The sequence below is a fragment of the Chenopodium album genome, chromosome 20, assembly GCF_948465745.1.
Source record: "Chenopodium album chromosome 20, dcCheAlbu1.1, whole genome shotgun sequence".
In the NCBI taxonomy this organism is placed as follows: Eukaryota; Viridiplantae; Streptophyta; class Magnoliopsida; order Caryophyllales; family Amaranthaceae; genus Chenopodium; species Chenopodium album.
The window spans coordinates 10,684,712-10,712,060 of NC_137853.1; the positions used below are offsets into that span (position 1 = coordinate 10,684,712).

General features: G+C 34.9%; 4 protein-coding genes and 1 pseudogene across 5 annotated transcripts; 4 read left to right on the forward strand and 1 right to left on the reverse strand.

Moving 5' to 3' along the window:
• Positions 1-1,121: 1,121 nt before the first annotated feature.
• LOC145597381 (chlorophyll synthase, chloroplastic-like) lies at positions 1,122-8,062 on the forward strand. Its single transcript, XM_081653536.1, has 15 exons — positions 1,122-1,339; positions 1,431-1,475; positions 1,624-1,712; positions 3,129-3,216; positions 3,930-4,015; positions 4,102-4,188; positions 4,270-4,335; positions 4,463-4,546; positions 4,620-4,681; positions 5,206-5,281; positions 5,628-5,690; positions 5,764-5,845; positions 6,730-6,806; positions 7,401-7,448; positions 7,542-8,062. Exons 1-15 carry the CDS (start codon positions 1,234-1,236, stop codon positions 7,602-7,604), a joined length of 1,122 nt encoding a protein of 373 aa, XP_081509662.1. The 5' UTR covers positions 1,122-1,233; the 3' UTR covers positions 7,605-8,062.
• Positions 8,063-8,688: 626 nt separating this feature from the next.
• Positions 8,689-9,770, reverse strand: LOC145598996 (protein SLE1-like; annotated as a pseudogene). Its single transcript, XR_014103679.1, has 2 exons — positions 9,613-9,770; positions 8,689-8,966 (listed from the first exon to the last, which is right to left on the reverse strand). The product of XR_014103679.1 is annotated as a protein SLE1-like (transcript).
• A 2,692-nt stretch (positions 9,771-12,462) lies between these two features.
• LOC145597551 (early light-induced protein 1, chloroplastic-like) lies at positions 12,463-13,646 on the forward strand. The gene is made up of 2 exons (XM_081653744.1): positions 12,463-12,832; positions 13,096-13,646. Exons 1-2 carry the CDS (start codon positions 12,587-12,589, stop codon positions 13,438-13,440), a joined length of 591 nt encoding a protein of 196 aa, XP_081509870.1. The 5' UTR covers positions 12,463-12,586; the 3' UTR covers positions 13,441-13,646.
• Positions 13,647-15,181: 1,535 nt separating this feature from the next.
• LOC145596516 (pathogenesis-related protein PR-1 type-like) lies at positions 15,182-16,060 on the forward strand. Its single transcript, XM_081652694.1, has 2 exons — positions 15,182-15,270; positions 15,661-16,060. The coding sequence occupies exons 1-2, from the start codon at positions 15,182-15,184 to the stop codon at positions 16,058-16,060; spliced, it is 489 nt and encodes a 162-aa protein (XP_081508820.1).
• Positions 16,061-24,242: 8,182 nt separating this feature from the next.
• Positions 24,243-25,711, forward strand: LOC145597612 (early light-induced protein 1, chloroplastic-like). The gene is made up of 2 exons (XM_081653817.1): positions 24,243-24,607; positions 25,163-25,711. Exons 1-2 carry the CDS (start codon positions 24,362-24,364, stop codon positions 25,505-25,507), a joined length of 591 nt encoding a protein of 196 aa, XP_081509943.1. The 5' UTR covers positions 24,243-24,361; the 3' UTR covers positions 25,508-25,711.
• Positions 25,712-27,349: the final 1,638 nt, after the last annotated feature.

Genomic DNA, 27,349 nt, shown 5'->3' on the forward strand with positions numbered 1-27,349 from the left:
ATTATTGTAACATTTTGTTTTAGGTCAAACAATTAATAATGAAATATCTTAAACTAGATCTAGCATATTTGACCTATGCTAGATTAACTCATCTAAAAAATTTGACTCAAAATCCGAAATTACTTAACTTGATGTTACTTGACCTAACTCGATAATAAATGTTCTAATAATAATTATTTTGTTAAAATAATTATATTGACAATGAAATCAAAATTGACCGACTTAAACTTCAGATTAACCAATATGATTCTTATCCAAAAATGACCTGACCTGATCTAATTAAATTCGATTAGAACCATCTAATTGCCACCCTAACTCTTTCACTCCATTAAAAACTTGCATCTTTTTTGCTTTGTGTGTTAGATACTCCTACACTTTAATTTCCTTCTTCCTAATTATTATTAATGCACCATAAATCAAGCCAACAAATGGGCTTACTTACCCTTTAAAGCTAGTGGCCCATTATTGCTACTTTGTCCAAAAATTAGGATCGGATTTTTACTTTACTCATAAGGTGGGGTTTTTTTTCCCATCCGATTCATCCTTTGAGATATTCTGAATTCGAAATTCAGTTTTGGGTGATTAAATTTCAGTCTCGATCCTCCCTACCAAATGCAAATTTAAGTTAAGTGTTGGTAATCTTGAGACTCTTAAGAGTTCAATTTCCACAAAACAATTTGAGTGGGGTTTGTCTTACCCTTTCTCCTACTAGTGTCTAATCTGATAACCCGGATCAAGTTGACTTGATAAAGTTCGAATTAAGCGCTGTTTAGTTCACCTTATATTTGCTTATCTGAACTTATCTGATCTAGTCTGATCTGATTGTCTGAGTTGACCAAACTTTGACCTTAAGTGTACGATAATCTATAAAGAAAATATGTATCAAGTGGGGTCTTGTTGGATTCGTAATAATGTGTATCTTATTAATATGTAATTTTCATAATTTTTTTCATTAGAAATTTAAGATATTTAGTAATAAAAAACTGTTTTTTTTTTATTTTTTATTTTAATATTTAGAATAAGTAAAAATAAGGTAAATTAGGCCGTAATAGGACAATTGTTATCAGCTCAAAAAAAAAAAAAAATAAAAAAATAAAATAAAATTACGGAGTAAGAGTTTGGTGACGTAGTCTAACATAGGTCTCAATCTTTCTCAAACTATCAAGTCTCCCCCACTCCAGCACTGCCATTGAAGCTATCCACCCCACAAAACCATTGCTTCCTTCAATAAAAATGGCTGCCATTATCAATACACTTGCAGCAATCAAACTATCCAATTCTGCAAATACCCATTTCCGACCTCGCCCTTTTCTCTCTCCTGCTTCAACTTCTTTCACTAGTAAGCTTCAAATTTCCCCATTTCTTCATTTGCTTCCTGAAAACTTATTCTTAATTACTCTTTATAATTCCTTTTTAAATTGTTGTTTTAGGAAGAAGATTGGCGATTAAAGCAGCCGATACTGATACTGATGAAGGTTTCCTCTTGTCCTATCTAATCAATTTTATATTTTTGTGGATTTATTTGCTTAATTTACTATTGATTAGAAGAAGGTTTGAGTTTTAATGGCTAATTTATGGGAATAAAAATCTGGGTTTTTTGAGAAATTTGAATTTGTGTGGCAGTGAAAGGTCGGGTACCAGATAAGGCACCATCTAAGGAGGGTTCTAGCTTCAATCAACTTCTTGGAATCAAAGGGGCTTCACAAGAAACTGTGGGTTCTTCCTCTTAATAATTACTGTATTATTTTCTATTTTAAGTTTTTGATTTGGGGTTTTTCTTTCTAATTTGATTATTTGATTGGAATGCTACTCAATTGATGATAACTTGAATCACTCCTGATTAAAATTGTAGTTGGACAGTTGGGTTGAACTTGTTTTTAATTGGAAAATACTCAGATCTTGTAGGAACAGATTGAGTGATTGACTAGTAGTTATGCCATGGAATGATAGACGATTCCGAATCCAAATCCGAGCTGATTGTCATTTAGCTAATAAGGCCACAAGCAATCCTTTTGGATACTGTTTTTGAAGCACAGTCCTTTCTGGTATTGTGCTTTTGTTTTTGGGTACAGGGAGTTATGGGATGGTGGACATGGATGAGAGTTATGATGCAAAATAGAAGCTGGTTCTTGTGTCTATTAGTGTGTTTGTGTTGACTATTTAAAAGCAGGAAACTTTTTTTTTAGCAATACTCTGCAAATGTCAAGAACCCTTTATTGCGTTCATGTGATTCAACAAGAGTTGAATAAAGTATGGGAGGGTTAGAGCCTTAGAGGTAGATTATAGATTATAGATAATGCTTCTTTGGAAGGTAGGTAACTGCTGAAAGGGAGTACTCAAGCCATGTTTAGGATTTGAAGTTAGTGTATGAAAATATGAAGCATAAGTGAACTACATTTTATTCTTCACTGCAGTCAATCATTAAGAGACCAATGATATAGCAGCATTCTTTAAATAGTTTTGAATCAAGATTAATTTAGAGATTAGGTAGCAATACTCCGCAAATGTCTTGCACTCTTTCTGGTGTTCAATGATAGTTGAATGAAGCATAGGGAATAGAGTGTTAGAGATAAATTATAGAAAAAAAGCTTCTTCCAAAGTTTAAACTGAAAGGGGGCATTATTGTACTATGAGATTGTTTATTGATAATCACTCTAATGTCTTGAAATGGATAAATCAATATGTAATTTTAACTAGATACTACCCCATCTATGCCTGGGATATGGCAAGATTCATTAAGTAGATGTAGCATCATGATAAATATGGAGAACAAGTTTAGAGGGAAATTTCTGGAGGTAAAGCATGCTTTAATGGCTTTTGCTTTTGTATATAATTTTATTAAATATTGCATTTATTTCCTAAATGGCTTGAGGAATTATATATAGCCCTTATTTAATAAATTAGAGCGAAAGCATAAAAAAATGTCTGGTTATAGGGTGGTAGCTTTTCTATGTGTAAATGTTTGCTAGTTATTTTTGTAGTTCTGTTTGCCACTACATAGTACTCGTACAATGTCAAGAACTCAAGATATTGAATTGTATTAAAAGGAGGAAAGAACAATAATCAGGAAAGGGGAAAGAAACAGATTTATTGCTTGAACTAAATGTTTTTTAGTTCTATTGCTGCAGAACAAATGGAAGATTCGCCTCCAACTTACAAAACCTGTTACATGGCCTCCATTGATTTGGGGAGTAGTTTGTGGAGCTGCGGCATCTGGTATACTTACATATGTTCCTTTCATCTTTCTCCTATTTGTTATCTCCTGTTTATCATAGACATTGTTCTTCACAAAGTTGTCATGCTGTCCATTGTGCTAGCGATTTTTTCTCAGCCTTCCCAGTCTATAGCACCATATTACATTCGTCTATAGGAAAGCTAATTTTGTTCTATTTATCATCACGGTTATGCTTCTGAGGCAATTTCTTGTTTTGCTAATGAAGTCCGATATGTGATCCAAATATGAAACATATGTATACGTTTATGGTTAAGCAAACCCATTCTTACTCCCATACCTTAATATGTTTTCAAGCTAGGATAGTGGACATCCAAATACTGCCTTTTCTAAACCCTTTTTTTTTTCTTCTTAACAGTCGATTCTCTTTTTCTCTGCATCTTTTCCTCGTTTTTTATCCTCAATAATTCAGTTTTAAAACAATTGAGACTTGTGGCCAGCATATTGAATCAGTCTACTAGTCTTATGAATTAACGAAGTGCTGTCATGTTACTATACAAAAGATATAAGCCATTGCTTGCTAAAATTTTACTTGACATTTGTTTATCTAATGTCTGTATCTTCAAACCAAATAACAAGCATAATGGAACAGCTGATCAGTCTTTTATTTATTTTATTTTTTTTTTAAAAAAAAAAAAAAATTTATGATACTGTATTGTATATAAAACCATTGCTAAAGCTTATTCGATTTTTGTAGGGAACTTTCATTGGACTCCAGAAGACGTGGCTAAATCGATTCTTTGCATGATGATGTCTGGACCTTGTCTGACTGGCTATACACAGGTTGGGCCCCAGAAAATTATCTTTATCGATATGGACCTGATTTACATTCGATTTTTGTTGTCTCATGTATTCATATTTCTTTACAGACCCTGAATGATTGGTATGACCGAGATATTGATGCAATTAATGAACCTTATCGTCCGATTCCTTCAGGGGCAATATCTGAGAATGAGGTATGTGGTACATTGACTACGATAACTAACTTATGGCCACTAATATTCTTTGTCATTGATGACTTTTCTAATTTCTTGTAGGTCATTACTCAAATTTGGGTTTTGTTTCTAGCTGGACTTGCTATTGCTGGAGGATTGGACGTGTGGGTAAGAAGATTTCAGCACTTATTATCTCTTCTCAATCTTTTCTTGTACTGATAAGTTTTTTTGCTACTTCAGCTAATTCCTTTTTTTTTTTTTTTTTTTTTTTTTAAATAATCTGTCTTATTTTTAGGCAGGGCATAAATTTCCTACACTTTTCTACTTGGCTTTGGGTGGATCTTTTATTTCTTACATATATTCTGCACCTCCCCTGAAGGTAATTTCTTCTTTTCCCATGGTATTGTCCAACATTGGAGAAGAGTATTTACATTATTTTATTTTTTCCACAGCTTAAACAAAATGGTTGGATTGGAAATTTTGCTCTTGGGTCAAGCTACATCAGTCTTCCATGGTGTGTTTTCTTCCTCTGTTCCTTCTGTCTGATTCCCTCTCTGTCACACACTCATAAACCTGTTGTGTTCTTGGGTTATTGGAGCTCAAGGAGTTACCTTCATCAGATACCTAAAAAAATGGCTTGGACTTTTAGGAGCAACTAAAACAAACCTATATCTCAGGTTGCTGGTTCTCAGTCAAGTTTTTTTATGTCAAAATGACTATGTAGATGAGCTTTTCTTAATGACATTTCAAAAATACTGTCCTTAGAGTCATCATATTTCAACTTGACAATAAAACTTGTGAATCTACCAGCTGTTTCCATCTTTCCTCACATCATAGAGCAATATATGCGAATCTTCAGTCAACTTTGCCAAGAACACTGTAGTGTTGTGCCATTCTTGCTCTCTTATGCTTGTCTCTGTGAATTCTCTTATAAATTATTGTCTTTTTTCACAACCGAAATGAAGATATACTTTTATGGATGCTTGTTCTGGTTCTGGCTGGTTTATCTTAGGTTAATTCCTGATGTTGTGTTGGTAGGTGGGCTGGTCAAGCTTTGTTTGGCACTCTAACACCGGATATAATCATTCTTACCCTCCTTTACAGCACTGCTGGGGTATGCTTTCTTCATTCTTGACTAACTACTCTCCTGTCCTATAATGAACTTCACGTTTGGGTGGGCACAGAGGTTAGGATTACTTATTAAATTTAGAAGTAAATATTGTAATAGGTAGAAAGAGAAACATATATAAGAATAAGTGTTAGGAAAGAGAGACGAAAAGGATTGATGGTTTGGAGATGGAAACAACAATATCTGGATTGTTAACCTTTGCTTAAAAAGGAATTTTTAAACTGCTTTGGGATATTCCAATATGACAAGCGTGAAGTTAATTATGGACAGAAACTTACATGATTGAAAACCAGTTTCTCACTAATTTTCTGTCTTTCACATCATGTCATAGCTTGGCATTGCCATTGTAAATGACTTTAAGAGCATTGAAGGCGACAGAGCAATGGGACTGCAGGTTGGTCAAATTTTCTGTGTTAAATTAGTTTCACTGAGGCCTGAATTAAAACCCAGTATAAAATTCTTTGCAGTCAATTCCAGTAGCTTTTGGCATTGAGGCTGCTAAATGGATTTGTGTTGGTGCCATTGACATAACCCAGCTATCAGTTGCAGGTAATCAACGTGTTATTTTTTACAAGCATAATTGATGTCTCTTGGCAAAGCTATTTGCTCCATTTTATTCAAAAGCTACACTTTTTGATATGGCGTTTTTACATATATAACCTTCACTAGATGTTGATATTCTTGATACGGAGTATTATGATAGCATATAAATAACCAGTCGTATGCTGTATGCATGAGAGTACATGTCATCATGCATTTTGAAATGTGCTAACTTCATTTTTAATTCTTCCAAGTCAAATTGGAAAAGTTGGCCAAAGCTTAGAGCTTGTTACATATTTTGTGATGATTAAAGATTGCATCTTCTCAATGCGGGCATACCTAGATTGGTCAAGAGAGTGATTATAATTTGACAATAGTTACTCCATTTAGCACCAAGCCACCAAGTTTAAATTGATATTCTATGTTGGATCACCTTTTCCCCTCCCTTCCTAAAGATATTTTTCTGAGGCTAATTTTTTCTTAGGGAACACAAATAATTCTGAAAGACGATACTCTGCATTATATGTCAAAAACTCGAAAAGGAGCTTATTTTAGGGCTACGTGGTCAAACAGCTATAACTTGTGTCATTCTTGTTTTTGACCTCACCGAATCTGCACAAATGCACACATATGATGTGACTGAGCTGTCCTTGAGAGTTGAGACAAATGTTTAAGTACTGCATTATAATAGATTTATCTCAAAAGCTGTAGGAGTGCATATTCTGGTCACTGATTCTTTCAATTAGGATGACATTTTTCTATTGTCATTGTGAAAATATCCCAGCCTCTCCCACAGAAAAGTGGACAATAGAAATTTAAACTATTATTGGAAGGTATGTTTCTGCTGCTTCTGTGGATTAATCTCTGATCATTCTACTTGTACTGCGATTCAGGTTACCTTCTGGGGGCTGGCAAACCGTATTATGCTTTAGCTTTACTGGGCTTGATACTTCCACAAATTTATTTCCAGGTATGCATATAATTGGCTAATAATCCACATTTATGCTGATCTTTCAATCTGCCTTTTAAAATTATCATCCTGTTTTTTTAGAACAAACGTTACTTTTCTTTCTCTATAAGACATGAACCATTCTTTCCACAATTCCAATACTATATTTCTCCCTCTATCCCCTCTTTAAATATTTTTAAATCACAGTTTAACCACTTTTCTCAATCTTATTGCTAAAAGCTAGCATAAAAACTGCTAGGGAAGATTCCACCTTCACAAGTGTATAATTGCATATAAGGAAAGCTAGCAAAGTTAGACAAAATCTAAGCATTTCAAAGGCAGTGTTACGACTGTCACCTTCTATAAGGAAAATTGTTGGGTGACGACGGTATCTGTTATCTACCTCTTGATTCAATCAATCAATCAAAGCCTTAATTCCATAAATGGGGTCGGCTACATGAACCAAAAGTGATAATTCCTGACTCATCAAATTCAGTACCGCAACGTTTTGCATTCAGCATTTTACATGCTTTTTTCCTTTGTTTTTGTAAGTTTCTTCTTTTACTTTATTATTATATTTTTTGATATTTTCTTAAGTAAATTTCTCTGTTGCAGACCAAATATATCCTTACAGACCCCATCAAGTATGATGTCAAATATCAGGTACTTCAAATATCTCTAATTTCTGTACTTTGCTATGACTTGTGACAAGAATGTGAATTAGAATATAAACTGTCCTTTTGCTCTCCTTTCCAGGCTAGTGCACAACCATTCCTTATTCTTGGTCTTCTAGTGACTGCATTAGCAGTCAACCATTAAGTGGTTGTGTCACCTTGGTCTGTATTACCTCGATGAGCAATTGAAATTCAAACATCAGCAACAGGAAGTCCAAAACTGCGCGGAAAATACTGGTTTCAACATACGTATATTCGGTTGGACATGTTGGGTGAGCACCCATTGTTTATGTACTGAAGCAGAATAGAAATTTTTTCTTGTGCCTTTCATCATGCTCATATAATCAGATTAGTGTATCCTCTGTAATTTCTGTATCCATCATTTTGTGCAATTAGAAATCGCTGAACATAAGCATTTTGTATTATGATGTTTTAGATTGTGTACTAGAGAATAGAGATCAGAGTAGACCTCTGTTGTATTCTTCTATTTGTAATTTTTCCCCCCTTATTCATCTTTCTGTTGAGAAAAGAGCCAAAGAGGGGATTTAAATTGTGTACCAATAAACGAAGTTTCAAGCGAGTAATAATATTCCTCTGCTCATATTTTTTTTTTTTGTGAACACTTTTGATTTTTACGCTATATAGTACCTTTTTTTTTTAAACGAGTATTTGAGTATTTTGTTTTCTTTATTTCGTTTATATCAACTAATCTCTTTCTTTTTTGTACTCAAGATGTAAAAGAAAACGAAAAAAAGTACTTAATATTTTAAAATGAAGAGAATGCACACTAATTAGTATGGAGTAGAAATTAGCTTCGTTTACAAGAACTCAATATCATGACATGAGATAATTAATCAAATAAAACTTGAATTACTTGGGAAACCACATCATTACATGATACAGCTGAAACACAAGACTACAATTGTTCTACACTTCTACACACATACATACTCCGACCTCCACCTGAAAATTTAGGTTGCACGAAAACGGCTAGAGAAAAACTTAGAAAATAGTATAAAATTTCGTCCGACTCCTAGCCATTTACGGGTTACATTAGCACGGAAACAACGGGTTTCAAAAACGGGAAAACATCTGTGCTGATAACTAACATACTTGTTGTAACAACCACCGTACCTAAAGTTAACTAAAAGGGTGTAACATACATTTTATTACATAAACATTTTCACATTTTTAGTACTAGAGTGTAACTAAAAGTGTTTTAAGGGAAAATGTGGTTTGAGTTGAGCAACACCAGTGCAAGGTTAACGAAGAGGATTCATTATTAGGAGCGAGTACGGAACTTAGACTCGTCGATATCGATGCCTTTCTCCTGAGCTCGCTCCTCGCCGGATTGGTCCATGGTGCTGAGTCCACCCTTGCGGCCCATTTCACTGTAGCCTTCGGTACCCATTTGGTCCTTTGCGGGTCTGACCACCCTTGGTGCCAAGCTCTTGGTATCCTTCATGTCCTAGCTGCTCCCTTCTTGTCTGTCCTCCCCTGCTCCTTCCTGCATTTCAATTTTATCCCACCCCATAATTTATTAAGGAAATCAAATCATCATGCAATATATTTTTTTATAAATCCTCAATTTTTTATACTTAGCAACACACTTGTTTGAACAAATGTAATTCATAGAAATAAGTGGACATAGTAATAAAATTGAATATTTATCTTATTTTTACTAATTCTCTATCATATTTGATCTTTGCAGTTACATTTTTACTATTTTTTTTTTTTTTTTTGAGAAACTTATTTTAACATGATGTAAGATACTTTTAAAGGATTAAAAATTGTTGTTTAAAGTGAAAGAACATGGCTTAACAAGAGAAAAGAGGTTAAATTATTAAAGTTCAACTAATTTTATTTCATAATAAATTAGTTTGTTTACTTCTCTAGTCATTATTATTCTAAATGGCGTACATGTATGTACAACAGTACAAATGTACGACCATAATACTCTATCCGTAATATTTGTTTTGTATCATGTCATGTTTACGTGTTATGTTTAAATATTGTAAAAAATAATATCAAAATTCCTGTTTTTAACCATTGTTATATAGCGTGTTTTATAAAACTATAATAGATTTTAACGTAATACCAACATTTATTACCGCCTATCAAACTTGTACAAAAACAATAAAAATATAAAATACCTTCAGCAAGGTGCTCTTGGGCTTCAAGAGACTTGCCACCAGTACCACCAGGAATAACAGTCTCACCCTGCCTAGCCCTTGCATCCAACTCTTTCCTACTCTCTTGTTGTGCCGATGCCATTTTCTCTCTTTTTATTTTCTTTAACAACTAACTTATGTAACTACCACTCTAAGTTTAGCAATTAAGTTTTGAGCTTGTTAGTTAAAAAGACGGATAACTTCTAATTATGGAATGCCATTATCTTGGAACTTTGACTATATGTAGTAGTTTGAGCATTAGGATGACGCTTAGAAAAGAAAGTTACGTGGCAATAGAGGGTACAACATGGTACTATATAAGTGACACGTAAGTGCTTCATCAGTAAAATGTAAGTGAAGCAGCTCCTCGGTTGATGCCACCTTTTCACCAGTGGTCACTTCTTATTGGGCCGACTCTGTTACACTATTCGGTTGTTAGATTGGTATAACAATAACTCCTTTATTATGGATATACATGGTCTATCAGTAATCTTTTGGGCCTTGGATTCTCACATCTCATATGTCAATCTTTTTGTTAGGAAATAGATGAGGATTGATTGATTTAGGTAATGTGATTTACGGAATATAAACATTAATACTACCTCCGTTAATTTTTAGTTGTAACTTTGGAATATTTTACATCTCACAAATAATATTGAAAGTTGCAACTAAAAGTTAACGGAGGTAGTATATACATAACGTATATTTGAAAAATTAAATGAAATATAAATGATATGAACACAGATATACGTTATATTTTTCTTATTAGCTTTCATAGAGGTAAACAAGAGATATAACAAAGAAAATACAACGCTCACCATCTCACAAAATCTCTCAAGTGGAGTTACTTAATAATTGAATTAGCTACATCAATATGAGCATATTGTTCACCCATTAGTTCCTTATATAACATAAGGAGACCCTAAAAGAAACCCTAAATTTTTATTCTCCAAGTAATAGTATTAGTAGGCGTTATAAGCATACCAAAAATTAGGAAACAAAACACGCCAAGGCTGATCCTCGATGAAGCACGGATGTGCTGCTGGGCGCACGTCAAGATTCTCGTTTCTTATTAGAATTGTTTTCAAGCTATCACCTCCAACTTGAATCACCTCAATATAAGATCACTTCTGAATAGAGAGATATGTGCATTTAAAGTTGGACCTTAACATTGCCCTAGATTTCAAGTCACAAATAACACTTTCCACTGTATTGTTGTAATGTACTCCGATCCCTCTGTCTCTTTTTGTTCAATTGATTTTTATATATATACTCTATCACGTTCCCTCATATGAAAGCCCTTTGGGCTGAATTGTGGATGCAACATGGGCCTTCTTATACCCAAGGTTCGGTGAATGAGATTTGAACCCAGCCATGACCTAAATCCGTGACCTTTTTGTCATATTGGTTCTTAACTTAATACCATGTTAGAAAACCATCTCAACCAAAATCTTAAGCTGATAGTTATAATCCATAATCGATTTATATACTTTATCACGCCCCGTCAAATAAGAGCCTTTTGGCTTGAAAAGTGGATGTGGCTGCAACATGGGCTTGTATCCAACACAAAATATTACACTTGAAATTTGAACCACTATACCATTTTATCACGTATGATAGAGTACATATATAAACCAATTCTAAAATTTCCAATTCTAAGATTTGAATCACCTTTATCAGTAAATGTATAAGTGAAGTAGCTTACGTTTTTATTTGACTTGATCCTTTAACATGATATATGTGAGAGAAATTATTCTACTATCAAGATCTTTTCAGCAACCATAGTTTTGATGAAGGAATACCTTTAATTAAATTAATTCAATAGATTATGTACCCTGTATTTATTAAATTCGATCTCATATGAGTGGTGTGACTTCTTATTAATGAATCAAATTAGATGTACAATATGTGTTATATAAAAATCAATATGCAAACACCTTTTCCTAAAGAAAAGCATAAACAATATAATTAACATTTTACCATTTTGTGAGAAAGTTAAACAATATAACTTCTTATAGGTGGAGTAACCTATAAACAACTACTACGTATTAGATCTTATAAGTTAGTTGTTCTCTCTTTATTTTTTTCAATATGAAACAACTAATACCAATTTACATGTGGTTATTTTCATACTAATCTAACAATTAAAAGCATTAAAATGTAGGTGTTGTAAGGATTAAAAAGCATATGAATTATATGTATAACTATGTAATTGAAAAACACAAACAACGTTTTAAAATTTGAATTCTCTCAAGTCGTATTTGCTTTTGGTTGTTGTAATTTTATATCTATGATTCTTGGTTGTCAAACAAAGTAATGAAAAATTATTCTTTCAACAAATGAAGTGAAGAAATAAACAAGTAATTTGAAACAATTGGAGTAATAGTCTAACTTGTGTTTGATTAGAGACCATCAAAACAAATTTCAACGGTAGAAAATACTATAGGGGTGTAAAACAAACACGTGAACAAGTAAAAATCTTGTTGGTTGCATGGCTCACTAAATTTCCCTTTAATTCAACTTCAAAATTTACTCATCGTTTGTTAGTTTGTGTACTAAAAGACTAGATGCTTCTCGACCCAAGAAAAGTAGCCAAAAAGGTAATGCAACTACAAAATTTGTGGTTACAAGAAGAACATCAACACTTTTGCAATTGTCCCATTTACAAGTGGCTATTTTAGAGTCCACAACACCTTACTTTCAATGTGTGTGCCCATACAAATCTACGTGACCCCTTCTTTGCTACACGACGTGGCACCAATGTATCCCCTAATTTGTATCCTACCTACTTTATTATAAATACATTACACTTCACTTGCATACTTCATCAAATTAAAGAGAGTCATACAGAACTTTCATTGATAAAAGCATAGTTCAACTTTCTAACTAGCTTGTTCAAATTTTTGTAGTTGATTACTTGCTTTTTCTAAGTTAGCTACAAAGTTTAAGGATTATAATGGCAATGTCTATGCAAGTGCAAGCCCTTCTATCCAACCCCGTTGGCGCCTTCGCTAATGGGTCTTCCAAGGTGTCTCCTCTAGGGTTTAACCCTCGGATGGGAAGACGGGTTAATTTTGGGGTGAAGTGCATGTCTGAGGAGAAGGCTGATGGTGAACCAAAAGTTGACTCCGGTTTGCCCAAGTCTAACCCTAGCGTATCATCACCCACCCCAACCCCACCCCCTAGGCCTCAGCCTAAAAGGGTATGTTGTTAAGGCTAATCTATGTCTATATATCCATTTTTTCCGTTCTTAGAAATTTTTAAATTTTACATATTTAATTTTGTTATGATTATGTTAATTGTATATATTACTCGATATCAGATATGTGACATTTTGACTTGTGAGATAGAGATAAATCGATTATTTGAGTCAAACTAATAAAATCCCTAGGACGAATCAAAGTGCACTCTTTTAATTCACATATATGTACCTGAAGCTAAATTATCTATGTTTTCATTCCACAGGTAAGCACAGACTTCACAGACCTATTCGCCTTCAGCGGCCCTGCACCCGAAAGGATCAATGGCCGTCTAGCCATGATCGGTTTCGTGGCCGCAGTAGCCGTAGAATTGTCACAAGGTACAGACTTGTTTTCTCAGATATCCGACGGCGGAGCACAATGGTTCTTAGGAACCAGCATTCTATTATCAGTAGCATCATTGGTGCCGTTGTTCAAAGGCGAGCGAGCTGAGGCAAAGACAAGTGGGTTTATGAATGCAAACGCCGAGCTATGGAATGGTAGGATTGCTATGTTAGGTCTTGTTGCCTTGGCTTTCACTGAGTTTGTCAAAGGTGGAGCACTTGTTTGAGGAAACTCACCATTTTTGAGTGTAATATATAGTTTGAAAAAAATTATAATTTGATCAAAGTTTTGTACATACGAAGTTAATTATTATGGGATGTTTACAGTTTAGGGAGCTTATTAGGTTACTGTGAAATGTAATGTACTCCTATGATGATAATTATCTATGTTAATAAAAAATTAATAGCAATCGAAGATTCAAATTTAAAGGAATTATTGTATACTTAAAACGGAGTTATATAACTTGTTTACTACTCCGTAGTAAACCCTCCGTCCCCTTTTGATAGTCTCTTATGGGCAAATTTAGGCCCAAAATGTTCACCCAATTTGCTTTTTCCAACAATCACTAATATTAATTTTTACTAAAATGCCCACCAATTTGCAACAATACTTGTACAAATTTAAATTTTCCATGTAAATTTTGTTTGCCCATGTACTTTTATTACTTCCTCTCTCTACTTTTTTTACATACCCGATGTCAATTTACTTTTTCAAAGTACTTTTACTATTCTTATTTGTGTTTATTAATTCCCGTGAAAAATGTTCATAAGGGACTATCAAAAGGGACGGAGGGAGTATTAACATTTCTAGCCGAGAGGCTCTCATCTAACCATCAGAACCCTTTGACATAAAAATCAGGGTCTCAACCTTATAACAATCTGGTCCTATGACATATGTATGATGATGTTTAAGTTTGTTGCTCATTTTCCAGGTTGTCAAAATAATGCTATTTCGATAAAGTAAAAGTATTGTTAGAGGCAAAATGGCTAAATCAAGCACATCTATATTGTTTAATTCATAGGCCATATAAACCATTGTATCCTTAATTAATAATGATTTAAACTTATTTTTAAAATTAAAAGGATAACTAAATTGTTTTTACCTATCATTATATAATAGTTACCCACTTACAATAGGTGGGTAGCAATTTGCTAATCGTAAAGTGATATTATTATTAAATTCATAACATCTATTTCAAATCATAAATATGTTATAAATTTTTTAGGAAAATCATAAATATATAGTTTCGTAGTTTATTGTTAGTACTATAACTATGTTCAGATATATATATTCTTATCATAAGTTCAGATAAACTAAAGTAGATACATTACACATATCTTACTGCAAGAAATGCCGTATTTTAAGAATTAAGAATGCAAAACATAGAATATAGAGCAACTTGTGTAAATCGAGCATACAAGAATTAATTAGTTTAAATGAACTTATTGGCTGCTTTGAAAAGAATATATGAATAATATATATATGGGAGCTGTAGGAAAGAGTAATTCAAAATTACAAAGGCATTCATAGGAAGAACTTCATAAGCATCATAATGTGTCACTTTTTGTATCATTTTGTATCATGTGCAGATTGTGTAATGTGTTCTTTAGTTATTAGTGAACAGGTTGATCAATTCTATTTCAAGGGATGACAAATAAATCATAATATAGCATCTCTTATTTGACAATAATAAATTTAGTCACCTAAAAAATACAAATGCCAAATTTACTCAATGTCCTGTAAACTCAATTTTAGGTATAATCCAATTTCACCAAATTTGCTCAATGTGTAGACTCAATTTTAGGTATAATCCAATTTTACCAACAAACACCCTACGTTTTAGCAACATCATTAAACTCAACCAAAACCACACTTATATAAATTGATTCCCATATTCATTCATCCATGCACTCCTCTCACTTTTAATTTTCTCCATTCAAATCAAAATAATAAAATTTACTAAAACAATGGCTATATCCAATAATCTTACCTTAGCTATTGTTTTGGTAAATGCGCTTACCATAGCCCAACTTTGTTGGGCCGCATTACCACTTGACCTTCAAAACAAACTTAAAGACCCACATAACGACCCTAATAAGCCACTTAGCGACCTACTTACCCATAAACCTTTGGTTGCCCCACCGGTCAACACCCTAGTTTACCCGCCTGTTAAAAACCCCGTTAATCCACTGGTTAATAACCCAATTACCCCAGTGGTCAACAAGCCGGTTACCCCACAACCAACTAACCCACCTGTTAACAACCCACTTACCCCACCGGTTAACCCACCCATTATCAACCCAATTACCCCACCGGTTAACAACCCACTTACCCCAACCGTTAACAAGCCGGTTACCCCACCAATTAACCCACCCAACCCTATTACCCCACCAGTTAACCAACCACTCAGCCCGCTTAATAGCCTAGTTATCTTACATGAAGATCCAAATGAGTTCTTAATACCACAGAACATGGCCCGTGCAAAAGTGGGTCTACCACCATTAGTATGGAATGAATCTCTTGTAGAATTTGCAAGATCATATGCTCAAGAAAGAGCAAATGATTGCAAATTACAACACTCACATAGTCCAGGCAAAGGTGAGAATATTGCAAGGTCCCCAGGTATTTTAAGCCCAGAAAAAGCTGTGGAAATGTGGGTCGCTGAAGAGCCCAATTATGATTATGGGTCAAATACTTGTAAGAAGGTATGTGGCCATTACACACAAGTGGTTTGGAAAGATACCAAAAGTATTGGTTGTGCTAGATCCAACTGCCAAAATAGGGGCACTTTTGTTACTTGTAATTATTATCCTCCTGGAAATGTTGGGGGGCGAAAACCTTATTAATTTGGATTTTTTGCTTCCATTAGGTTATATAATAAATACTACAGTTGAGTCAATCATTTTTTGGTTCTGTAATTTGTAATTTGGTTATGTATAGTGTCATCATTAATAAAATTAAGCCTCCTCAAGGAGTTATTTTGCTATAACTAATATGGTACTCTCTTTTCTCATAAATATTTGTACCATTTTTATTATTTCCGCTGTTTTAAAATCTGTGTTTTATTTTGTTATATGGTATCTCTCTTTATATTATTTTTTTATATATGGTTGGAATCCCCATTGACCTTATAGCAATTTCCATTCTAGAGCTAGATTTATTTACTTAACGAGCAGATTGTGCATCGTGGTCGATCACGTTTGCCCACGGTGGATTATGGAGTGACTTTTCTTCATGCCTAGATATATCCAACAAGTATATTGATATGAGACCGTGACAATAATATCTCTTTACTAAATATTTTCTCTTAATACTACACTACTAGTATTACAATTGTATCACATATGAAATTATTTTCATAGCATATCAACAATATTGATTCTTCTTAAATTATATAATAAACTATCCTTTTTTTTATTAATTAGGATATAGGTGGGATATACCTATATAGTCTTGAGAGAAGATTGTTCTAACTTTTTGTGTAACTTTTCATTTAAAAAAACCATATTATATTGTCAATAAAGGGGAAAATATTTGAAATGGGAGCATTAATTTGGGACGCCAAAAAGGAAAATCGGAAGATCATTTAGGCACAGAGGAAGTATTTAAAAGGAGTAGATTACCGATAAAGGAAGTGTATCCGTCACTTATTAAAACACGTAAAGAAAGTACTCGTACAACACTTAAGAAAAATGAAGGTAGTATATAATATTAAATATTAGTAAAAAAAATATATTGAGAAGTTAGATATTTTGAAACTTTGTACTCATAATTTGTAATAGCTATCTACAACATATTTCATGATAAAATTAGTTTTTGATACGTTATTAAAAAACATATGATCAAAGTGAATATATGAATATTGAACAAAATCAAACGAGTCAATATTTCGACACAAAGGGAGTAAATGTTTTACTAAATTGATACTATTTGGTCTAAATAGTTATTTTTTTTTCCCTTGTAGGGATAATTGAATTTAAGAAAAGGAAAAATTGCTCCCATTAATCTGAACTTTGCCTCGTCCGCCGAAAATAATCCCAACTTTCGTTTATTATCTATTGCACCCAACTTTAGGGGGTATTAATTTTCGTTGCACCCAACAGGTCATCTAACCTGATGTAGCAGGTCACCTAGCCACGTGTCAGCGTATGATTGGCTTAAATTTTTTTTTTAAAAAATAAACAAAAAAACAAAAAAAAAAAATAAAAACCCCACAAACCACCCATACCCAGCAGCCGGCCACCACACCCCCACCCCCACCCCGCCGGGAAATCACCCCCACCCCGAAAAACCCCTCCCCAAGTGCCGGAAACCACCGCCCATCCCTGGAAACCCCTCCCCCCTCCCCCACCCCCGAAATCCCCTCCCCCACCCACGAAAACCCCCTCCCCTGCTGGTTAGGGATGTTGGGATGACGTTGTTGGTGATTATCGGCGGTTTATCGGTAGCTGGGTGGGATTTTCGGCAGCTGTGTGGGGTTTCGACGGGTTTACGGCGGTTAGGTGCGATTTTCAGGGTGGTGGTTATGGTGGTTTCTGGGGTGGGATTGTGCGATTTTCAGGGTAGGTTTTGTTGGCGGGGTGGTTTTCAATAGTTAGGGGTTCCGGCTGGCCGTTTTCATGGGTTTATGGCGGCGGCCTGCCGGTGTTTGGTGGGGCTAGGGGAACGGTTAGGATTTGGCGGTGGTTGGGGGGGTTGCTGGTGGTGGTCGTTTTATTTTACTTTTTTTTTGTTTTAAACTTTTTTTTTTTAATTTTGTTTTTAATTTTTTTTGTTTTTTTTATAATTATGTTTTTAATTTTTTTTTCTATTTTTTTCAACCAATTACATGTTGACACGTGTGCAAAAAAAAAAAATAGAAATGTTTACCTAATTTACCGGTTGCAGGTCATTTGGGTGCAACGAAAATTAATACCCCCTAAAGTTGGGTGCAATAGATAATAAACGAAAGTTGGAATTATTTTCAGCGGATGAGGCAAAGTTCAGATTAATGGGAGCAATTTTTCCTTAAAAAAATGATATGTTAAATTTGAAAATGTGTAATTCTTAATTATTTCTTATGCCTTTTGTATCAGAAAGCAGAGTAGGTTCCCAAATTGAAATCATTATTGGTAATAGGTGGAGGAGTGAAAACTATTGACGACAAATTGTGAGTCTGTGATGATTTGCCAAATGTCTAACATATACTTCGTATATATAAAAAAGTAAAAGTAGTATCATTAGATGGTCATTAACTAATTGATGCTTAACACTAAAAATGTAAAATTGAAGTGTTATGAACATCTTATCATTGATGCTTAATGATAAAGTATAAAACATGCATATAGAGTTATGAGAAAGAGAATGTTAGATAGCTTGATTATATTGATGAATATACACGAGTATATATTGTTAGTTTAGTTGAACTACTACGGGGGGGGGGGGGGGGTGAATAGTAGTAGGTTCCAGTCGCGGAACTTAAGCGGAAATAAACAATTAAAACGTAAAGAAACTTAAAGCACACAACAAGTTTTACGAGGAAACCATCCAGTGCCTAACTGGAAGTAAAACCTCGGCCCTATTGGGACTTATAAACAAATTCCACTATAATAGGCAACTCTCCTAGTACAACCTATTACACAGACCTTTGCTTTGCAAGTTCCACCACGGACACTTGACTCTATGATAGGACACCTCCTACCAGACCTAAGACACCTCTCAGGACCCTTTTTCTCCCTTAACCCACGACACTTCCTAGGTGACCCAAGACACCTCTCAGGTTCCTTTCACTCACTGTGCACTCACAGCTACCACTCGAATTTTAGAGAATTCAAACTCATACACTTGCGTGAATTTAAGAGAATTCACAATCTCACCCCAAAACCAATTACAACTCAAAGACACACTCTAACACCTAAATGGAAAGCTACACATGAAACCCGAAATCAAAATGATAAAGCTTAAACCTTTGGCAAACTTACTCTTAAGCACTAAGTGGTTTTCACGCTTAAAACTCTCATTTTGCTAAGTCGAAGTACTTCTATATTTATAGGAGTTTCTCAGCTTCTCAAACTAGGGTTTTCGCAAACAAGATAGATCAAACAGAAATCTGATCTTATCTTCTTTAAAACTGAAACAAAACAGATTTAATTTTGCTTTTATGAAAACCAAGTTTTATCAAATTCGTTTTTGTTAAAAGATAGAATTTTATGAAAAAGATAAAACTAAGTTAAATAAGATTTTATAAGATAAAATCAATTAAGTACTTTTTCATAAAACTTATAATTATCTTTTACGAATGGGAAATTCTCAATGGTAATCATCAGGTTTTATTTTTTCTCAATGGTAAACACTAAAATATCACATTATCTTTGGTAATCTCTAATTTGTATAAATATTTCAGTGCTAACATTAGTTAAGCTTTTTAAGAAAATATTAACCATAGTTAATGTTCTAAAAGAAAGGAAAAAGGAATAATACTAAAATACCCCTTTTTAACAAAAAAAAAACCACCAGTCTAACACCTACTTCTTCCCTTTCACCCCTGCCCAGCCACCAAGATCCCCTGCCCGGCCACCAACACTTTCCGGCACTAGGCTGAACCCCCTCCCCTTGTCGCCGCGATCTCTAAACCATCCAATTCCACCCCCCGCAGTCATTTCCTTTCGTTCCGCAGCATCGCTAACACCAACAACATCTTAAATCAAAGAAATGTGCAATAAGTTGTGGGTTCGTAGATTTTGATTTTATATTTGCAAATGTAAGTAAGCAATGACATCATCAGACATCATTTGCAGAATTTTGAAAGTGATTTGGGGATAGATAAAGGGTTTCTCAGCTAAGGTAGAATACTTCAATTTCTACGGTCTTACGGAGGCAATCGAACCCTTCAACCCAAACTTTTTGGTTGTTACCAAAATTCGCAGATGTCGGAGGGACTGAGGGTTTAGTCGACGGAATCCAACGAGGTTTTCGACTTTCCGGTTAGTGGGTGACGCCTAGGGTGGTTGTTAAGGAAGATCGGGTTGCTATGGGGTTTTGGTTAGGGGTTTCGTGGGTTTTGTGGATCCAGGAGGGAGGCGTCACGATAGGTGGAGGGAATCGGCTCCGGCGCCGGGGGAGGGAGGTTTTGGAACCACCGGCGCCGAGGGACTAGTGGGATTGGGTTTGGGTGTTGGGCAAGGTAGATCGGATACTGGAGTGGGTTGGTGGGTGACTTTGTTTTTTTTTTTTTCTTTTTGATGGTTAAAAAATAAAGAAAAATTTGATTTTAAAGGATATATTAGTCATTTTCTCTTTAGTTAACTATGGTTAAGCTTGTAATTATATATTAATCTCACTAATGTTACCACTGAATTAGTAAGACAAATAGTTGATTACGAAAGATAATATATGTTTTTGATGTTTACCATTGAGAAAAATAAAAAGTTTAAGATTACCATTGAGAATTTCCCTTTGCGAATTAATTAGTTTGCCAAGCTTTATCTAATTTCTAATAAGTTCCATGCATATCTATCATTTATATGTTTACATCATCCTACAAAAACAAACTTATCTTTTACACAACTATAAGTTATGAAGTCCATCTTCTTCAGTTGATATCTCGATCTTTGCATTGATCCTTGGTTATTGAGGCTTGCCCCAGCATTACACCAGAACCAGGTCGTTACAACCTGTTGAGAAACTTCGGGAAATTCCATTGCTGGAACTCTTCTTCTGTCTTTTACTTGTCCTCATGGATCTTCTAAAGTTCCTTTGTCCCAGTTCCTACTTCAGCCCTCTACGCTTACTGAACCTACCAACATCACAACACTAGAAAATCCTTATTAAAAGGAAGTTTGCTCAATTCTTAACATCATCATCAAAACCTCACAAGGGTCAACATATATTATACAAGATTAGAACATTGAACATACCAAACTATGACTAGATACAATATGTGACTAGGCACGTTAGCTGATTATAAGGGATATACTTGACTATCAAAATTAAGGAGTAAATCAAGGGATTTACATATTCTAAACAATAACTAATAATGATGATGATATAATCATATTTATCCTTCATACGCCCCTGCAAGACGGACGTTCGGAACGAGAGATCGATCTTGGATAAAACATCTCAAATCTTGTTCAATTTAGGAATTGAAGTGGTGGTGAGATAGAGTATAAAACATGTTAGAGTAATCTTGGGCCTCAACCATTAGCTTAAGCTTTTGGTTGAGATGGTCCTCTAACATGGTATCAAGAGCCAAAGTGCAAAGGTCACGAGTTTGAAACTCATCCACCCCTCCTTTAAAGTGGAATTAATTGGCACCAGGAATCCACATTCCAAGCCCAAAGGGCCTTTTGGGAGTGATAAAGTATAAAACATGTTAGAGTATTCCTGAGCCTCAACCATCAGCTTAAGCTTTTGGTTGAGATGGTCCTCTATTGTAAAACTCAAGGAAATATGGAGAAAACGGCTTAAGCCTTGTACTGATTATCAACGCATATATATACACAATACATTAGGAAACTTAATTAGCCTAAAACTCCTAAAAGGATAAACTTTCCAACACTAGTAGAAAAACGCATTTGGCCACCGGTTCAAAACCCCCCTATGCCACCCGGTTTTGAACCGGTCCGCATTTGGGGGGTGGCAATAGTCAGATGCAATGCCACCGGTTCAAAACCGGTGGCATTACATATTATTTCCACCGGTTAACCGGTGGCAATAGTCACTTCTCGGTTTTTTTTTATTCAAAATTTAACGCCACCGGTTAACCGGTGGCAATACTCAATGTAGAATTTTTTTTTCTAATTCACTTGAAATAATACGGAATATCAAACTTCAGTGATATTGATTGCTATGAGTGCACGTTTTTCCTCAAAAAAAAAAAAAGCAAAAATTACAATCAAACAATTAAAGGTAAGAAACACAACATCATAATCAACTGAAATATAATTATCATTAAATTGTTATTGTAAAATACCAAAAAAAAAATAAAATTACAACATAAAAATCAGGGAAAAAAAAAATTATTTACAACATCAAAATCAAAAAACAAAATTACAACATCAACAACATGATTTCAAAATTAAAAATTAACATCTTGATTCTTTTGTGTGGAGTCATAAACTAGTACCTGCAACAATTAAAACACCAAATTAAAATTAAAACTCACATTACAAGCTTCAAAAAAAACAAAAAAAAAACACTCATGCATGTACCTAGAAATTTAACCCAGAAAAATCGATTAATTTAACCTATAAATTAAACCCAAAATTAAACCCAGAAAATTGATTAAAATCAAACCCTAAAAAATCCAAAATTAAACCGATGAACAACCCACAACCCACAACGCATGAACAACCCACAACCCAGAAAAAACCCACAACCCACAACGCATGAACAACCCACAACGCATGAACAACCCACAACCCAGAAAAAACCCACAACCCACAACGATGAACAACAACCCACGACCCACAACCCACCACCAACGACTTTACCACCCAAAAACAGAAAAAATGAAAAAAAAAACACAAATCTTCATTCAACGACACTCATACCTTGAAATTGAGTTTACGAGGCCAATTTCGACCATGAAAACTCTAGATCTAGAGTTTTCATGGTCGAATTTGACCTGAAAACTTATATTTTCATCACGAGGAGGGCAACGGTGGTGTTGTCGAAGGGGGTTGTCGGTCTTGGTGGCGGGGGTGGTTAGAAGCGGTGGTGATTTTAGGTGGGTGGTTAGGAGCGGTAGAGGGAGAGGTGAGAGAAGGAGAGACGAGAGAAAGGAGATCAGAGAGAAGCAGAGACGAGGGAAGAAGACGTTGGTGGTGGTGGTGTGACGAAGGAGCAGAAGAGAGAGGGAGAGGAGAGAGAATGAGAGAGAGGAAGAGGAGTGAGAAGGAGTGATGAGAAGGAAGAGGCCCGCGAGTGAAATGAAGTAGGGTTAAGGTTTATATAAGGGGTTTTTTTTTTAAAAATGAAATGGCACGGGTTTGGCAAACCGGTGGGAATAATGATTGTTTGAACCGGTGGCAAAAATCTCCCCTCAAAATCCCGCCTATTTTTTCCCCTATTTTCCCCACCGGTTTTTAATAACCGGTGGCCTTAGGGCGGTGCCTATCTTCTTTTTTCACCTAGTGCAAGAATACAATATTAACATATTTAACAAAACCAAACTCTAATATCTATCACTTAACACTAAAAATGTAAAATTGAAAGTGTTATAATCATCTTATCATTTATGAGAAGTTAGACAATACCGTTAATACGATTTAAAATAGCCCACAAATCTTATAAGCAAGTCATTCTCCCTTTATTTCTTCAGAATGTGACTATTAGTACCAACTTAATTGCGAGTTATATTCTTAACACAAAAAAAAAGGTAAAATTGAAAGTGTTAGAAGTATTACTCCATGGTCTTCATCCTTAGAAATCACAATTAAAGTTTTGAATTATAATACTCTAAACAAATTAAGAGATCAAAAAAAAAAAAAATTATAATACTCTAAACAAATTAAGAGAAAAATTGATGAGGTCTTAATGTGGTTGTAAAAACTGAGGGCCTTTATACAAAAACACGGGTTTAACAAAACAAGTAATTAGAAATGATTGGTATAATAATCTAACTTGTGTTTTTTTGGTGGCCATTTAAAAAAAAAAATTCAACGGTAACAAATACTTAAGGGTTGTAAAATAAACACGTGAACAAGTAAATATACTGTTGCATTGCATTGCTCACTAAATTTCCCTCATACTTCAATTCAATTCAATTTACTCATAGTTTGTACTTTGTAGGAGTAAAGGACTAGATGCTTCTGGTCCCAAAAGAAATAGCCAAAAAGGTATGGAAACTCCAAATTAGTGGTTACAAGAAGAACATCAACACTTTGCAATTGTCCCACTTACAAGTGGCTAAGGCTAATATTAGAGTCCACAACACCCCCTCTTTCAATTTTTACGTGACCCTTTCAATTTTGCTACTCGACGTGGAACCAATATATCCCTTAAGTTGTATCCTACCTACTTTATTATAAATACATTACACTTGACATGCATACTTCATCAAATTAAAGAATCATACACACTTTCAATTAATCATAAAGCTTAGTACAACTTTCTTACTTGATTATTCAAATTTGCTAAGTTAGATACAAAGTTTGTTGATTATAATGGCAATGTCTATGCAAGTGCAAGCCCTTCTATCCAATTCCGCTAGCGCCTTCGCTAATGGATCTTCCAAGGTTTCTCCTCTAGGGTTTAACCCTCGGATGGGAAAGCGGGTTAATTTTGGGGTGAAGTGTATGGCTGAGGAAAAGGCTGACGGTGAACCCAAGGTTGAGTCCGATTTGCCTAAGTCATACCCCAGCGTATCTTCTCCCACCCCAACTCCACCACCTAGGCCTCAGCCTAAAAAGGTATGTTGTCATGACTAATCTATATCCAGTTTTTGTGTGCTTAGAAATTTTTAAATCTTAAAACAAATCTTAATTGTCATGATAAGGTTAAATGTGTATGTTAGTCTACATTAGATCAGATTTGTGTCATTTTAACATGTGACATGGAGATAAACTACTACCTCCGTTTTCTTTTACTTGCAACACTTCCCTAAAAAAAAATGTCACAATATTTACAACACACTATAAAAGGAAAGTTACTTTAACGAAAAACTATACTATATCTCTTATTTAAAGCACATGACCCACTAAATTACACTCCAAACAACTACTCATCCTATTTTAAAGTTTATTATATCATGTAAACCCCACCTTTCTTAATTACCGCGCTAAAAGGTGTGTTGCATCTAAAAGAAAACGGAGGAAGTATGAATCTAATTGAATTCCCCGATTAAAATGCACTCTTTTATCACATGCTATACTATTGTGCACGTATAGATCACTTTGAATTACATTAACATTATTAACAACCCAAGAATTATACTAAATCATCTATATTTAATTTGCATTCCACAGGTAAGCACAAACTTCACAGACCTATTCGCCTTCAGCGGCCCTGCACCCGAAAGGATCAACGGCCGTCTAGCCATGATCGGTTTCGTGGCCGCAGTAGCCGTAGAGTTATCACAGGGCACAGACTTGATTTCTCAGATTTCCGACGGCGGAGCACAATGGTTCCTAGGAACCAGCATTCTATTATCAGTAGCATCATTGGTGCCGTTGTTCAAAGGCGAACGAGCAGAAGCAAAGACTAGTGGATTTATGAACGCCAACGCCGAGCTTTTGAATGGTAGGGTTGCTATGTTAGGCCTTGTTGCCTTGGCTCTCACTGAGTTTGTTAAAGGTGGAGCACTTATTTGAGGAAACTCACCATTTTTTACTGTAGTATTATATTGGTTGTAAAACTTGTAATACCTTGAAAAAATTTATACTTTGATCAAAGTTTTATAATGTATATAAGAAATTTATTATGGGATGTTTACATTTAGGGAGCTGATTAGGTTACTGTAAAATGTAATGTACTCCTATGATGATATATATCTATATATGTTGGTCAAATTTTAATGGGCAATCATGGCAATTGTATACTAGAGAAGTTTTTTTTTGGACAATCATGGCATTTGATGATATATACTAGAGAAGTTTACTAGTCATATGTTCTTGTAAAAATGCACGTGGAATAGAGATGTGGAATAGGAGTACAAGATTTTTACAAGGACATAAACAATTATTGCTCATTTCGATGATTAATGCTCATTTTATTATCAAATGAGCAAACAGAAAACCCTTGAGTGCACCGTGCACCCGAGTATATAACACTCTCTCATATAACCGGCGAAGAAAGTTTGGTTTTAACAAGATTTTTTTTTTTTTTGGTGAAAGAGAGGGCAAGCCCTGAGCAAACATGACAAAAGGAAAATCAGAACAGAAAATAAACAAAGAGAAAGCAAATAGAAATAAAAAGCAGAAAAAACGAAAACTAAGCCAAGCTTGCAAGCACCATCCGAGCTCGTGTCACCCCACTCAAGTCCTCCAATAAAATGGCAAGAAGATCCTTCGGGACCGCCTCAAAGTGAACAAATATCTCATTCGAACTTCCATAGTTAGCTAACCAATCCACTGCTCGATTAGCTTCTCCAGAATAGTGAGAGATGGTAACCTCCCATTCTCTTTCGAACAAGAGCTTAGCATCTACGAATGATGTAAATATAGGGAGAGTTAGGGGGGACTTCTTCCACCAACATACGCATAACAACCTTAGAGTCTACAGAGAGTTGTACTCTTCTATGACCCCTTCCCACGCAACACTTAAGCCCTTAAAAGAGCAGCTAATTCGGCTCTAGTGTAAGTGCAGCGTCCACAATTCATGGTGAACACCTCATGAACTTCACCTCTATGCCCTCGAATGATACCCCCAGCTCAAGCATCGCCAGGATTACCTTTTGACGCTCCATCAGTGTTAAGTCTCACCCAACCTTCTTTCGGAAATTGCCACTTGATAAACCTTTCAATTCTCGAATGCTTCGAATTTCCTTCATGAAGTTCCATTCTAACAAGATTTATAATTGTCATTTATTTATTTACTTATTTATTTTTTGATAGAATAGGGAAGGTGATTCATTAAATAATAATCACCATTCGGCACTTACAATCATTCCTTAAGAGATCTAAATTCTCAATACAAGAATTAAATACCCCTAAACTAATGGCATTGCTTCTGAATTGCTCCCGGATAATTTTAGATGTCTTTGCATCGTTCTTGACGGAGCTCCATTGATGTATAGTCGCAAAAGTGATAAAATTTGACTGGTCATCAAGATCTGCAAATTTGCAAGACGAATCTTCTAAATTTGCACCCCTAAACCAACATACCCGCAATTCCACAAATTTGCCAGACGAATCTTCCAAATTTGTATCCCTGCACACACTAAAAACAAACAAACAAACAAAATTAAACCCTACATGGAGGGACTGACTATAATCACCATACCGATGGTGATCTTAATTGACTAAAGACATTAAAATAAAGAAGAATTTGGGGCTTACCATCGATAAAAATCGATGACAGACCCTAAATTTTAATATGGTGGCTAGGTTTGAAGAGAGAGAACAGAGGAAATTTTAGGGGTTTTTTTTATGATAATTGTCATTTAATTAAACTAAGTAGTATAAGGCCCTGTTCTTTTGAGCTTCTGGGCAGAG

Excerpts from the sequence above, each read along its gene's own strand:
- LOC145597551 (XM_081653744.1), top strand. The coding sequence starts at position 12,587 with ATGGCAATGTCTATGCAAGTGCAAGCCCTTCTATCCAACCCCGTTGGC. Across the intron at positions 12,833-13,095 it reads CTAGGCCTCAGCCTAAAAGG|GTAAGCACAGACTTCACAGA; the intron begins GTATGTTGTTAA and ends TTCATTCCACAG.
- LOC145597612 (XM_081653817.1), top strand. The coding sequence starts at position 24,362 with ATGGCAATGTCTATGCAAGTGCAAGCCCTTCTATCCAATTCCGCTAGC. Across the intron at positions 24,608-25,162 it reads CTAGGCCTCAGCCTAAAAAG|GTAAGCACAAACTTCACAGA; the intron begins GTATGTTGTCAT and ends TGCATTCCACAG.
- LOC145597381 (XM_081653536.1), top strand. The coding sequence starts at position 1,234 with ATGGCTGCCATTATCAATACACTTGCAGCAATCAAACTATCCAATTCT. Across the intron at positions 1,476-1,623 it reads CGATACTGATACTGATGAAG|TGAAAGGTCGGGTACCAGAT; the intron begins GTTTCCTCTTGT and ends TTTGTGTGGCAG. Across the intron at positions 5,282-5,627 it reads TCCTTTACAGCACTGCTGGG|CTTGGCATTGCCATTGTAAA; the intron begins GTATGCTTTCTT and ends ATCATGTCATAG.
- LOC145596516 (XM_081652694.1), top strand. The coding sequence starts at position 15,182 with ATGGCTATATCCAATAATCTTACCTTAGCTATTGTTTTGGTAAATGCG. Across the intron at positions 15,271-15,660 it reads TGGGCCGCATTACCACTTGA|AAATGAGTTCTTAATACCAC; the intron begins CCTTCAAAACAA and ends ACATGAAGATCC.